Source organism: Emydura macquarii, unplaced genomic scaffold (genome assembly GCF_026122565.2).
Source record: "Emydura macquarii macquarii isolate MOO-44397 ecotype Brisbane River unplaced genomic scaffold, CSIRO-AGI_Emac_v2 contig_587, whole genome shotgun sequence".
In the NCBI taxonomy this organism is placed as follows: Eukaryota; Metazoa; Chordata; order Testudines; family Chelidae; genus Emydura; species Emydura macquarii.
This window is the reverse complement of record NW_027130724.1, coordinates 4,956,157-4,969,726: the sequence shown is the minus strand read 5'-3', so window position 1 is coordinate 4,969,726 and position 13,570 is coordinate 4,956,157. Positions and strand designations below refer to the sequence as shown.

At 40.7% G+C, this 13,570-nt stretch overlaps 1 protein-coding gene across 1 annotated transcript in view; it reads right to left on the bottom strand.

Moving 5' to 3' along the window:
- Positions 1-13,570, bottom strand: part of LOC137148069 (mucin-5B-like) — a 60,308-nt gene that overhangs the window by 17,243 nt on the left and 29,495 nt on the right. The window contains exons 18-28 of the mRNA XM_067540564.1: positions 12,596-12,696; positions 12,004-12,155; positions 7,575-7,713; positions 5,466-5,576; positions 4,567-4,746; positions 3,803-4,039; positions 2,927-3,083; positions 2,622-2,750; positions 2,063-2,147; positions 1,802-1,839; positions 822-992 (exon numbers count right to left, since the gene is read on the bottom strand). Coding sequence (XP_067396665.1) covers positions 822-992; positions 1,802-1,839; positions 2,063-2,147; positions 2,622-2,750; positions 2,927-3,083; positions 3,803-4,039; positions 4,567-4,746; positions 5,466-5,576; positions 7,575-7,713; positions 12,004-12,155; positions 12,596-12,696 — 1,500 coding nt within the window. The remainder of the gene's footprint in view (positions 1-821; positions 993-1,801; positions 1,840-2,062; positions 2,148-2,621; positions 2,751-2,926; positions 3,084-3,802; positions 4,040-4,566; positions 4,747-5,465; positions 5,577-7,574; positions 7,714-12,003; positions 12,156-12,595; positions 12,697-13,570) is intronic.

Sequence of the window (13,570 nt, the reverse complement as noted above, 5' to 3'; positions counted from 1 at the left end):
CTCTGTAATGAAGATGAAAGCAAAGGCCACTAAGCTCTTTGGGCTATCCCTTGTCATTTGTTCTCTTATCCAATTCAGTAGAAAAGCTATGATCTCTTTTTCCTTGTCCAAATTTATGTCTTTGCTCTTTGTGCAAGAAGCAGTACATTGGGTAATTTGGCTCTTTGATTTTCCTTCTTTTACTATATTCATGTATTGTAATTTCTCCTTCTTTCCATTTATTTATTTTTGGTAGATTCCCAGTTTCAATTTCAGGTCTTTAAAAAGCCCTTGTTGCAACCATATTGGTTTTTCATTCCCTCCCTGCCATGTTTCCTTGTAATGTAGTTTGTCTTAAATATGGGGTCTTCCAGAAACAACCAGATGGCTGGAGGTGCTTTTCTTTACAATAATGATCCATGAGGGTTGGCTGACTGTCAGCTGCAAGGCGGGTGTAGCAAGGACAGTGCTGTGAGGGATGGTATAGGGCCAGGAAAAAAGGTTTAGAATAAAAGGTTGCATTAGCACTACACAATATTGGTACTGTAGGCAGCTGGGTGCAAATTAGAGCAGACTTAATGCTGTTATAAAAGATGTACTGGGGATCTGCAAAAATGGCATAAAACCATATTTGCCCCCAGCTGTCTGGTCCCTCAGCTCAGCCAGACCAGAGAATGTGGCTCCATGTCCCGGAGATTTGTACAGTCTTGAATTATATGCAGCTCTTACATATACACTATATTATACATATGGGATTTTTCAAGGACTAGGAATCTTGGCACAATTGCAAACTTCAATATCAACTGAAATACACCAAAATGCATATAAACAAAATATAGTACCTGACTCGTCTATAGCAGGCACCATTGTGGGAGATGTTCCGCAAAGGATGAATGTTCTAATGATATTCCCATTAGGGCCACAGACAGCCTTCCAGCAGCTGATCCCATCTGTTTGATTGTATATATTTTCATTTAAGGTGTAAGTCTTTTCATGGTAGCAACAGAGGCAGTCTGAGGTGATGAGAGAATAAATGCAATGACAGGAGATAACATCACATCACAAACATACTCCTGGATGCAGCATTCATTCCATCTTTTGATGCAAAGATATGCTTTAGAATTTCAATTTCATTTTTTAGAAAGATAGATGATCCCACTTTTGCACCACTGGTTCCCAGAAAACTGACTTGACTGGCTCCCTAAGGAGTCCGCTGGTGTAAAGGGAAACATTGGATTGTGTAGAGTCATAAGTAGCATAGAACTGCTATTCTAAGCGAGCCTTGAGCATAACTATCATTCCCAGAAGAAAGGGGGATGGTTATGATGTTCTTATGCATTGGCAAATCCCTCTATGACACAGTGGCTTTCCCGAAAGCTATTGGATACCAACATCCATCAGCTAATGGGGCAGGTGACTACTATAAACAACTTTAAATACATGAAAGGCCTCTCAGATCGCCAGGGAATGTGTGCTGAAGGAACACAAGCAAAAGAAACACTTGCTAAAGTAGCATAAAGGTGATAAAGGGGAAGCTACATAGTCCAGTGAATAAAACATTAGACTGGGATTACAGAGAGCTGAGTTCCACTTCTAGCTCTACCGTCTACCTGCTGTGTGACTATGAGCAAGTCACTTTACCACTGTTTCCCCACCCACTCTTTGTTTGTCTTGTCTATCTAGATAGCAGGCTCTTCAGGGCATCACTGGTCTCTCACATTGTGTTATATACAATACCCAGCACAGTGGGCCCCATCTCTGTTGGGGCTTCTTTTTGCTACCAGAATACAAGTATTAATCATTCAGCTGACAGGAAGGTTACCCTTGGAGTCCTCTGTGCACAGTTTTTCTTTAGAGTTGCTGTGAACAAACAACAAATAAACATGATTAATGATTCATTGCCTCAAATCCTTACAGAGTGGCGAAATAAATTCACAACTATGTCCAATTAAAAAGAGGACCATTTTCTGTTAAGAAGCTGATGAGAGCCTGAACTGCAGGGATTCCCTACTAGTGGAGCCCATATAATGCCTGGCTAGCAGGTGAGCTCTTTCCAAAACCTCTTACCATCCCATTGACCTACCACGACATGCAGTCAAGCAGTGAGACGCACTCTCTTCGTTCCTCATCGTAATATGGCTTCTCAGTGCTGCATTCTGGGTAACAGCCTGGAAAGTGAACAAAGGGCATGGAGTCTTTTGTCTGAGTAGCAAAGACCCAGATGCAAACACACACACTGAAATAGCTGTAAAAGATGTCTGTTTGTCTTCGAGCTGGAGTTCTTCATGAACAGATCATCGGTCCTCACTTTTTCTCTTCCTATAATCAGCAACTATTAGTTGACTATAGATGACAAAAAATAACTCTCTTATAAACATAGCATTAGTGATGGTGTAACTTGGCAAAACTTTAAAGGCATCAGGCCAATTTTGCCCTGATTTACACCCCTTAAAGTCAATATAGTCACATGAGGAGGAAGAATTTGGCCAATGGTGCTCTGGGGCAGTTTGATTAGTCTTCCAAGGGAAGACAAAGTGACCCCATTGCTTAAAACATTCAAAACAAGACTGGACTAGTTTAGGCCCCTATAGTAAAGCACTTTAACACATGCGTAAATCCCATTGAAGGCAAACAAGAATTACCTTCTAAACTGTACAGCAGGTTACCACATTTTCCCTGTGGATTCCTACAGGTCTTTAGACAAGGGGCTCCACAATGCCTGTAGTACCATTCATGTTTGTCAGGTGAACTGTAATAATCGCAGAACACAGCTGGAAGAGAAAAAATGCCAAGTCTCAGATAATGGATAAGGTCTATTTTCTAATTCTTAAAAGTAAGAGAGCTCATTAGTCATGCACCTGAAGTTAGGATTTACCCTTCTTACCTCAAATATGCCTGGCAGTATGGACACTACTTCTTAATGTGCTTTTACATTGCAAGTACTTACGACAAATGCTAGGACTCCTCCAGTCAATACAGACACCAACTCTATTACAGCTCCTTGAATAAGCAGCTACTGAGGTACAGAAGCACTCACAGTCTCCCACGCTGTCACAGCCACAGAAGTCAGACACACAAGACTCATAATATGGTATTGGGTTGATCTAACAAAATAACAAAAACTCTTGTTATAACATATTCCTTTACAATATTGCCTTCAGAGGAGACAAGGGGCTCTGAAAAATCTGCCATTCAGTGTCAGTTTCTTTGGCAGAATTTGGATGAGTCTTTGAGGGAAGTTGATGTTTATATATTAAAGAGATCAGGCTATTTGATTAGCATTTTAAGCTGCCTTGTTTTCATTTTCTGGATTGTTTTGTACCGTATAAGTTTTGTTATTCAAATGTATACAATGATGAAACTTACACTGAAGGTACCTTTAGAAAATATATGCTCTGTAGGACAGGATTAGAGCTGTTTAGAACAACTAATAGGCAGGTGTCACTTCTATGCATTTAGGATGAAATTCTGGCTCCACTGAATTCAACAGGGCCAGGATTTCACTTGTGTCTTTGACAATCATGTGCTATATTAGCCCAAAGGTTTCCAACTAGTTCTTAAGTGTTCCCCTCTGCTAGCCAAGCATTATCTTTTAGGTCTTTGGTCACTTAAAACAAGTTTCACTTTATATTTCCTTGAGAAGGATACAATGGGATTTCGCTTGTGTAACAGTGAAAGTGTGCTCTGTGTAGCTCTTGTACTCTTGTGTATTTATGTAGCTCCCTTCAGTGGTAATAGGATTTGTGTATGCAAATCTGCTGCACAGAGATGACAGAAAATGCCTTTGAAGTGTCAAGAGTATTGGGATAATGAGAGAGATCACCTTACTGTGGCAGGCTCCAAAGACATCACTCTTGATAATACTGCAGTGTTTTTGCCCCAATACAGACTTGAAAGGCTGATCAGCGCATGGGTCAGTCATGTTTATGTTTGAACACCTGCTGGTGACTTTCCAACTGTTCCCAAACTCCTGCACACTCATCTCCACTGATTGCCCTCTGGTGGTAAAGTCATTCTTTGAACGGCCATCAAAATCACCACAAAGGCCACAGACTTTGCCCTGAAGAATTCATACAGATTATAATAAGTGTTTTTAAAACAAAATGAGGTCTGCTTTTGCACATAAAATGAACTAACAAACTGCTAGTAAAGGCCTAGTAAAAAATCTCTGAAAAATCCAAACAGTCCTGAGAACACACCAACCTACAGAACACTTCTTGGAAAGAACTGAGGTATAGGTAACAAGATGTAGCCATTAAAGGCCTATGTAGTCCTGTACTCTGTTCTGGCTTTATATCTAGCTTCAATAATTTGAATATTTCAAACTCATGTGATCATGTAATAATTTAACTATTGCAATAATTAGTGCCCTCTGATCCATTAGAATGAATTCTTTTTGATGCCATGATTTTTGAACAGGGGCTCCATTTTTGCAGGCATAATTTTGAGATGTGAAAAATAAACCCAAACCATGGCAATTCATTACTGAAAGAAAAATTGGGAGCGCCATTTATCATATAACTGGCCCTCTCAGAAATGGAGGCACAGTTTGAAAATCAGTTCTTCAGTTGCTGCACTTGTACCCACCTGGAAAGATGGTGCCAATTGAACAATTATTGTGGTCTTCTGATCCCACATGAAGGTCATTCCCTGGGAAGTTTCAATCACAATATAAACCCCCCTGAGATCCAACTTGTAATTCTTTTTAGCATGTGGCTCAGTGGTTATCTCCTGAATTTTTCCTTCCAGGAGTCTGATTTCAATGTTCTAGAATAAGGAATTAAATTACACTGAAGGAAACAAGATTGGAGTCACACCTGACTAGAAAACACAACATTACAGACAGACAAACTTTTATCCCATTTTGTGCAGGAGTCTCATTCAGATCACTACATCACACCCCATACTATTTCTTCTACCCTTGATCCTCTGAATCTTGGCCAAGGCCCCACTGGGACAACTTATACCATGCACCATCACCGAAGTCAACAGGGCAGAATTTGGTCTCATGACTTCGTAGTCACAGAATCTTTCAAGCTAGCTTCCTCAAAAAGCCTTTTCTCGGTCACAGAAATCCACTTCTGCTGGAAATTCATCTGCCATCTTGAGTTCTGCCCCAGCAGCTCCCTGGAGCACAGACACTCAGATGTGCTGGAATTCCCTTTATTATGCCAGCTTGTCTCTTCCTGTTCCCATCCCCTAAGTGGCCACTCTCCTTTCACACATTCATCTGTTGCTGTTTCCCCTGCTTCCCTCCCTCCCCTACTTAATGCCCAGTTTCCCCCTCTACTGATCTACCCTTCGTGCCCATCCCTTCCCACCCTCACCTACCACTGCTTTCTGGCCACATGGTTTCACTAGGGAAGTTTGTAGTATTAGCTGCATCACAGTCTTAGGGCATAGTAAATTTATTGCTCTCAACATTAAGACAGACATTCCATTTAATCAGCCACTCCCACACTTTCCAGAGTTAAGGCTGGACTCACCTCCAGAATCAATGTGATCTTCAAGGAACAGATGGACAGTGATTTCCCACACGCATTGTTTTGAATTACAATTCGGAAGGAGCCATCATTGGGGTTATTGGGGCAAAAGTCCTTATACAAATAAAGAAAAGTATATCAGATCTTTTTATCTGACTAGTGCATGTCTGAGAAATGCCCACAAGGGAACTGTAAATTAGCTACATTTCTAATATTTGACTCCACATTTCTTGTCTTCTTTTTGTTCAGAGAAAGTTACAGGTGGGATTTTCAGAAGTGCTCAGCGTTGTAACTTTGCTTATGTTAAAGTCAAGGGGAGTTTTAACAGGAAGAAGAGGCAGGATAGTGCTAAACACTTTATAAGACTACACCTTACATGTCCAAATATATACAGTAGAACTTTTCTGTAAAACATTTTGCACTCTGCACAGTCTCTTCACTATAAGCAAAACTGCAACTTTACATTGCAAAACACTGAAATAATAGGGACCTTGATGTCCACTTCCCTACAAAAAGAATTTCATTGCATCCAAGTTCACTACCTGCAGTTGACCTATACATGTTTCACTCACAAAAATGTGTTGTCACTTTAGGACTGTGCTGTAGAAATATTTGTTTTTTCAAGTGGACTCAGAATTAACATAATCTGCAAGGGATCGCTGTTACTGAAGTCAGTGGTGTTACACCAAGGATAAATATGACTCTCAATTATGTTAACCAATTAATAGCACACACTCAACAAACACACTAGAATCGGGCTGGTATTATTTGGATATGGGTTCGGAGGACTAAATTCAAAAGGGAATGTAAAGAAATCTAAACTTGTTAAATGTACAGATTATACTACTTTAAGGCCAGATCTTTTTATTGCTGAGTGGTCATATAGAAGCCATTGTTCTAACTCTGGGAGTAAGGCATTACCCAGAAAGGCAGAAATAAGAAAAGAGGTCATGTTTTAAAATGATAGCTAACACCAATACAGACAGGGTTTTACACCTTTAAACATGTTTGATGGTTGTAGTCAACCCTTAAGCTTTCTCTTATATTTTTCCAATCTAGATATGGTCCACGAGTATCAAAATCTGGCCTTTAGAATCTCCACCACTTTTCCAAGGATACATTGCAGTCAATTCACATCACCCCTGAACTGGGCCCTGGAGTCTAGCTGTGTTATAGAAGCCTAAGTTAATGTAAATTGGTGGAAGGAAGAAAGGTAGTTATCAGGAAAGTAATATGATGAGGTGGACTGGTGACACCAACTGTGCTACCTACATTCAATTCTGAACTTGGCCTCCACACCTTTCCCCTCAATATCGTGGGACAGAGAGTACCCCCAATTCCATTATTATCTCTTCTCAGATTTACTTTTTCAGTTAGCTGAGCAGAGAGGCCAGAGAGAGTGAGCCATGGTACTCAGCTGCCCGTCAGAACCTTCTCTTAGAGAGACTGATGCGTTATTTACCCAGTTCAAAATACTGTGCCCTGTTCCTAGCCCAACTATGCTGCAAACTCTCCCTGCCTCCTGCCCAGTTGTTCCTACTTCAACCCTGAGACTGAAGTAGAGTTTATAAATTTTAGTCCCAATTCTACGGGGGACAATGACTCGTGCATCTATACGGTATAGAGCAAAAACAACGAGAATCCTGTAGCACTTTAAAAACTAACAAATTTAATTTCTGCAGGCATAAGCTTTCGTGGGCTGTAACTCACTTTGTCAGATGCAAGAAAAACAAACAAACCCAACTCTCATTATTTTTGTTGTATACAGACTAACACGGCTACCCCTCTGGAACTTTTCTACATGGTATAGGATTCATCAGTCTTGCTCTACCCCTAAAATCTCTCTGTGTGATAACTTAGAGGGAGATACCAAGGCGATGGGTGCCCCATGTGTGGATTTTGACATCCTGATCACCCTGCCCCTTTGTGGTGGAACACCACCAGGTCTGATATAGTTTGGGATCTTCTACACCAATGGAGAGGTGGAGGGGCAGGATCTGTCCCTCAGTGCCTATTATTGTGTATGTGATAGCCATCTAGTTAGTCAAACAGCAACACATTTTGAGCCTGTGAAGAGCAACAGCTTTCAGACAGGTAATGATGCTTTGTTACCTGAGCTAGAATATAATCGCAGTCTCCCATGAAATCAAACTTTTCTTCATCGAAGCTCAGGTAATGTCCATTTCCATACACAGTGCATGTTCCCTGGCAAGGGTTGTCTGTACAGTTCCACTGTCTGTTCTTACATGTGCTAGGAGACGGAAGGCAAAAGGTTATGATCTTTACATCAAAGATGGTTTTACATAACTCTAGGTAGATACAGAATTATTGAAAATTTAAAATTAATCCCTTTTAGTGGTGCACAGAAAACTGTGGTCTCTTGTACTAGCTGCGTTGGACTGTAAGCAACTTTTAGATCTTGCTTTAATATTGGCTTAATAATCATAAAAAGAACATGAATGTTTAATTTTGGGCATCACAGATGGGAGCTTCATTGGTCCTAGCTAAACTGCTGCTAGGTGGAAATTGGACTGGGGCTGCTCTTATGAACCTTGTGGTCCTGGGTTCAAGGCCTGTGGGTCATGTCATTGAGACATATCTTTGACTGTTATATTGTGATTCTTTTGTTTGTTTAAATTGCATTAGAACAACTAATGAATTTTCCCAGTGTCACCCAGACACAAGTCTGAGATTTGAGAGTGGGGATTCTGGGGGGAGCTCACTTTGCAGAAAGCCATTTCAACACTAATGAAGCTTCATGGGACAAAGTCAGCTCTTAATTACATAGATGTGTATCCCATATAATTCCATTGCCTTCACTGGAATTACCTCAGATTCAGATCAGCATAACCAAGAGCAGAGTACTTAGCCTGTAAGCTTTTCAAGGCAGATACTGTAGTTTTTCCCTGTGTATATACAGAGCACTTAGCGCAATAGGGCATTTTTCCTATTGTGGCATCTAGGTGTGACTGTAACATAAATAATTAATAATAGTGGTTTGGCAGCACCCAGTAAAACATAATGATCAGACAAAACGGTGATCAACTGTCCATAGGCCAAACAGTCTTATGGCTTTTGGCTCTCCCTTAGTCTTTGTGCTCCCACTGAAATGCTTGTAAGTTGATGGATATGCCATTTTCTCCTAGATAGTGAAACATTTACTCTTCCTGTCAGATCTTCATGACCTTTATGGCAGAATCCTCCTTGTTGAGCAGGACCTTCAAAGATGTCAATCCAGCGTGCTCAGCCGTTAAATGCAGGCACTGCATAAACTATAGCAGCAACTGGAGAAATTCAACTATTTCCTAGAAGCTGCAAGTACAGGAAACAGTGATCTATAATGCAGAATTCTGGAAGATTTTCTCCAACTCCTCTCTGCTGGAATTTCACTCCTCATATAAGTGTCAACTGTGCCCAATAAGTATGGTCTTGAATTGAGGGCAGTGCTGAAAATCCTGGAGCCAAAAACCCTTACATTTTTTTGTGAACTTCCTTCCACAGCCAATCAGCTCTGCATAGCTATGGAGAGGCATGCAAAGTCCTGCTCCTCCCCACTCATTTTGGGATGCCTAGAACCCACATGGACTCTAGCAGAGAGTAGTTCATGCATACAGGTGAACACAAGGAAGCAATTACAGACCCATAGACTTTAAGGCCAGAAGGGACCATCTTGATCATCTAGTCTGACCTTCTGAACATTGCAGGCCACAAAACCTCATCCACTCACTCCTGTAATAGACCTATAACCTCTGGCTGAGTTACTGAAGTCCTCATATCATGATTTAAAGACTTCAATTTACAGAGAAATCCACCATTTACACTAGTTTGAACCTACCACTGACCCATGCTGCAGAGGAAGGTGAAAAACCCTCAGGGTCTCTGCCAATCTGACCCAGAGGAAAATTCCTTCCTGACCCCATATATGGCAATCAGTTAGACCCTGAGTATGTGGGCAAGACCCAGCAGCCAGACACCTGGGAAAGAATTCTCTGTAGTAACTCAGAAGCCTCCCCATCTAGTGTGCCATCAGCGGCTCTTGGATATAATTACAACTAGCAGTCACAGATCGGCTACATGCCATTCTAAGCAGTCTCATCATACCATCCCCTCCATAAACTTATCAAGCTCAATCTTCAAGCCAGTTAGGGTTTTTGCCCCTACTTGGGGCAGTTCTTGGAAAGCTGTTCCAGAACTCTACTCCTCTGATGGTTAGAAACCTTCATTTAATTTCAACTTAATTTGTTGATGGCCTAAACTTGTTGATGGCCAGTTTATATCCATTTGTTCTTGTGTTCACATTGGTGCTTAATTTAAATAGCTGCTCCACTCCCTGGTATTTATCCCTGTGATGTATTTATAGAGAGCGATCATATCTCCCCTCAGCCTTATTTTGGTTTAGCTAAACAAGCCAAGCTCTTTGAGTCTCCTCTCATAAGGTAGATATTCCATTCCTATGATCATCCTAGCAGCCCGTCTCTGCACCTGTTCCAGTTTGTATTAGTCTTTCTTAAACAAGACCAGATTGCACACAGCAATCTGAGGTCTCACCAGTGCCTTATATAATGGTACTAACACTTCCCTCTCTCTACTGGAAATACCTCACCTGATGCATCCTTAGGACTGCATTAGCTTTTTTCACAGCCACAGCACATTGGTGGCTCATACTCATCCTGTGATCAACCAATACACCAGGTCTTTCTCCTCCTCTGTTGCTACCAATTGATAAATCCCCAGTTTATAGCAAAAATTCTTTGCACTATTACATTTCATCCCATTTATATTACTCAGTTTTCAAGGTCCTCCAGATCTTGTATGATATTCTCGTCCTCCTCCGGATTGGCATACTGCCCAACTTTGTGTCATCCACAATTTTTATTAACACACTCCCACTTTTTGGGCCAAGGCCTTTAATAAGAAAATGTTAAATGATAGGTCCCAAGACCGATCCCTGAGAAACTTCATTAGTAACTTCCCTCCAGCCAGACAGTTCACCTTTCAGTATAACCTGTTGTAGTCTCCCCTTATCCACCTTTCAATTCTCATATTAATCCCCATCTTCTCCAATTTAACTAACAATTCCCCATGTGGGAATGCCTTACTGAAATCCAGGAAGATTAGATCTACTTCATTTCCTTTGTCTAAAAAATCAGTTATCTTCTCGAAGAAGGAGATCAGGTTGGTCTAGCACAAGTTACCTTTTGTAAAACCATGTTTTTTTAAAATCCTAATTACTGTTTACCTCTATGTCCTTAACTACTTTTTCATTCAAAATTTATCCCAAGACCTTGTATACAAATAAAGTCAAAGTAATAAGCCTGTAGTTTCCCAGATCACTTTTTTTCCCTTTCTGAAAAACATGCATTATCTTAGCAATTCTCCAGTCATAGGGTACAATCCCTGAGGTTACAGATTCATTAAAAATCCTCGTTATTGAGTTTGCAATTTCATGTACCAGTTCCTGTAATATTCTTGAATGGAGATTATCTAGGCCTCCCTCATTTGGTTCCATTGAGATATCTGAGTTTAACTTCCACCTCAGATGTGGTAATTTCTACTTCCATATCCTCATTTCCATTAACCATCTTGCCTCTACCCCTAAATTCCTCATTATCATGATTAAAAACTGAGGCAAAGTATTTGTTTTGGTGTTGAGCCATGCCTAGATTATCATTAATCTCCACGTCATCCTCAGATTTTAGTGGTCCCACTTCTTCTTGCCTTGTTTTCTTTTTATTGATATGGCTATAGAACCTTTTACTATTGGTTTTAATCTCCGTTGCAAGGTCCAGGTCTGCTTGGCTTTTGGCATTCGTCACTTTTCCCCTACACTTTCTGACCTCTAAGAGGTAGCTTTGCTTGCTGATCCATCCCATCTTCCATTCCTTGTAGGCTTTCAGCTTTCTCTGTTTGAGATGCTTGCACATCCAGTTTGGTCTGCAACCCTTCCCCACGAATATTTTCCCCTTGCTTGGGTTGCAGGCTTCAGATAGTTTCTGCAACTTTGCCTTAAAGTAGTTCCAAGCCTCTGCCACATTACGATTCTTGAGTTCTTCAGTCCAGTCCACTTCCCTAACTAACTCCTTTAATTTTTTTAAGTGGCTGGTCCCTGTGCAGAGGGATCGGTAAGGACAGAAGCACCTGGCACCCTCATTCCTTCATACCCATGTAATGTGCGGCCATAGTCTTGCTCTGAACCAGGCAGGGATTTTCATGTCTCATGCTTCAGATAGATCTGTGCATGACAATTTACAGAAGAGGGTCAAAAGTAATTTAAGGGGGAGATGGTACCTTTTGGCCCCATATATGCATATGAATTGGTGCAATGTGTTGCAGAGAGGAAAGAGTCATGGCTTTCTCCTTTTATTTCCAGTGGAAGTATGGGGTAATGAAATGAAACTTGCATAATGGATGGGAAGATCCTGCACAGCTCTCAAAATAAATCCTACTTCTGTGCATTAACTTTCCTTTTCTCCCCGGCCGGCATTTTAATAGTTACTGCCTTATGAAGAAACAAGTTATAAGATTTTGTGGAATATCATACCATGTGTTACAGCGGACTGTGATAGTTTCCCCAGGGTTATGGAAATTTCCTCCATGGACACATGGGCACTGGTCCTTAGTAATGCAGCCCTCTTTACCATCAGATACCAGCCCATTGGGGCACATGCAGCCAGAGACACATTCTGTGACATACTGTGAACATACAAATACAATGCAAAGTGATGTATTAATCATCCAGGAAGAAGAAAGAAAAAGTGAAGACAATAAGCTCTGGGTGCTAAATTGCAGCTGCCAAATCAAAAGCCAATCTGGGATCCTTCTAAGAATCAGGTCCATGCTATTCAGTTGGAACCCAGCTGTTTTACAGATCTATGGTTTTCTATGCATTCATTTATTCTATACCAGTGGGAAATAAGATTTTAAAAAAATCATCACATCAGATTGCTGCATAGCCATTCACATGAGCAACTACAGGCATGGTGGCAAAGTGGGTAGCTGTAGCTTCTCTACTGTTATCAGTGGAACAGATGGTTTGTGAGCAGTGCAATGCTAGCATTTGTTAAGCATGATCATACATGCAGAACAATAAGTAAGCCATGCATGTTCTCACTGAAATGAATTTAGTCCCTTACACACTGCATGTCCTGTGTCTTACAACTTTTCTGACACTCAGATCCAATTGCACCTGGACCGGCAGAGCTGCAGTCGAAGTAGTACATAGGAGCAGGACAATCTACAAGAGAGAAACACCATTACAGAAGGGTCAGTTGGTGAAATTGGAATGGATGACATCAAACAATTTGTGCCAACCTAGGCATTTCCCAAAATACATGATTGAGCATGTCAGCTAGGATTGGGAGAATTTCTTTCATAACATTTTGAGCTGTTGACTGAGATTCATAAGTGAAACTGACAGACATGTTTACAAAGAGCAAATACTTTTCTTTTTCTATAAAATGTAAGACTAAAACTCCACTGATTTTCCTTATGCTCCAGAGGCCTCAACGGCACCTTCTCAGATGTTTTTTTTTGTCAGAACAATTTTGCAACGAAATTTTTCACAGAAAAAAATTTAATTTGATTGACATTTTTAATTTTGAGGTAATATTAGAAACCAAAAATTGTTCAGAAAACTGTTTGGGTTTTGGTAACATTTTTCAGTTTTTGGTTTTTAAAACTGAACTTTTTATTAAAAATTGAAGTGAAAATGGTTTTGGAAAACCAAAAAAATTTTAAGTTTTCTGTTTAGTTATTTATTAAAAAACAAAAATCCAAATCAGATGAAGGGAGACAAACACAATGGAAATTCTCCTGCCCCTTCCCCCTCAAGGGAAAAAGCTTTCTAGTCTTATACTGGGATGTGTGTCGGATACAGCCTGGAAATCATGTGAAGCAACCATGCTGTAAGTTTCAATCCCACACTTGTAGTGTTGAGAGACCTCCATTTAGAATCATCCACCCTCTGTCATTGGTTATCCCCACATCTGTTCCCTCCCACTTTGGTACAGAAGGGGAGATGATGCTACCACAGCTGCCAGGCTTAGAGAGGAGCATGCTGCAGACAGCAGTCACTTCCCCCCACCTTCTGCACCAATGAAACTTGCTCC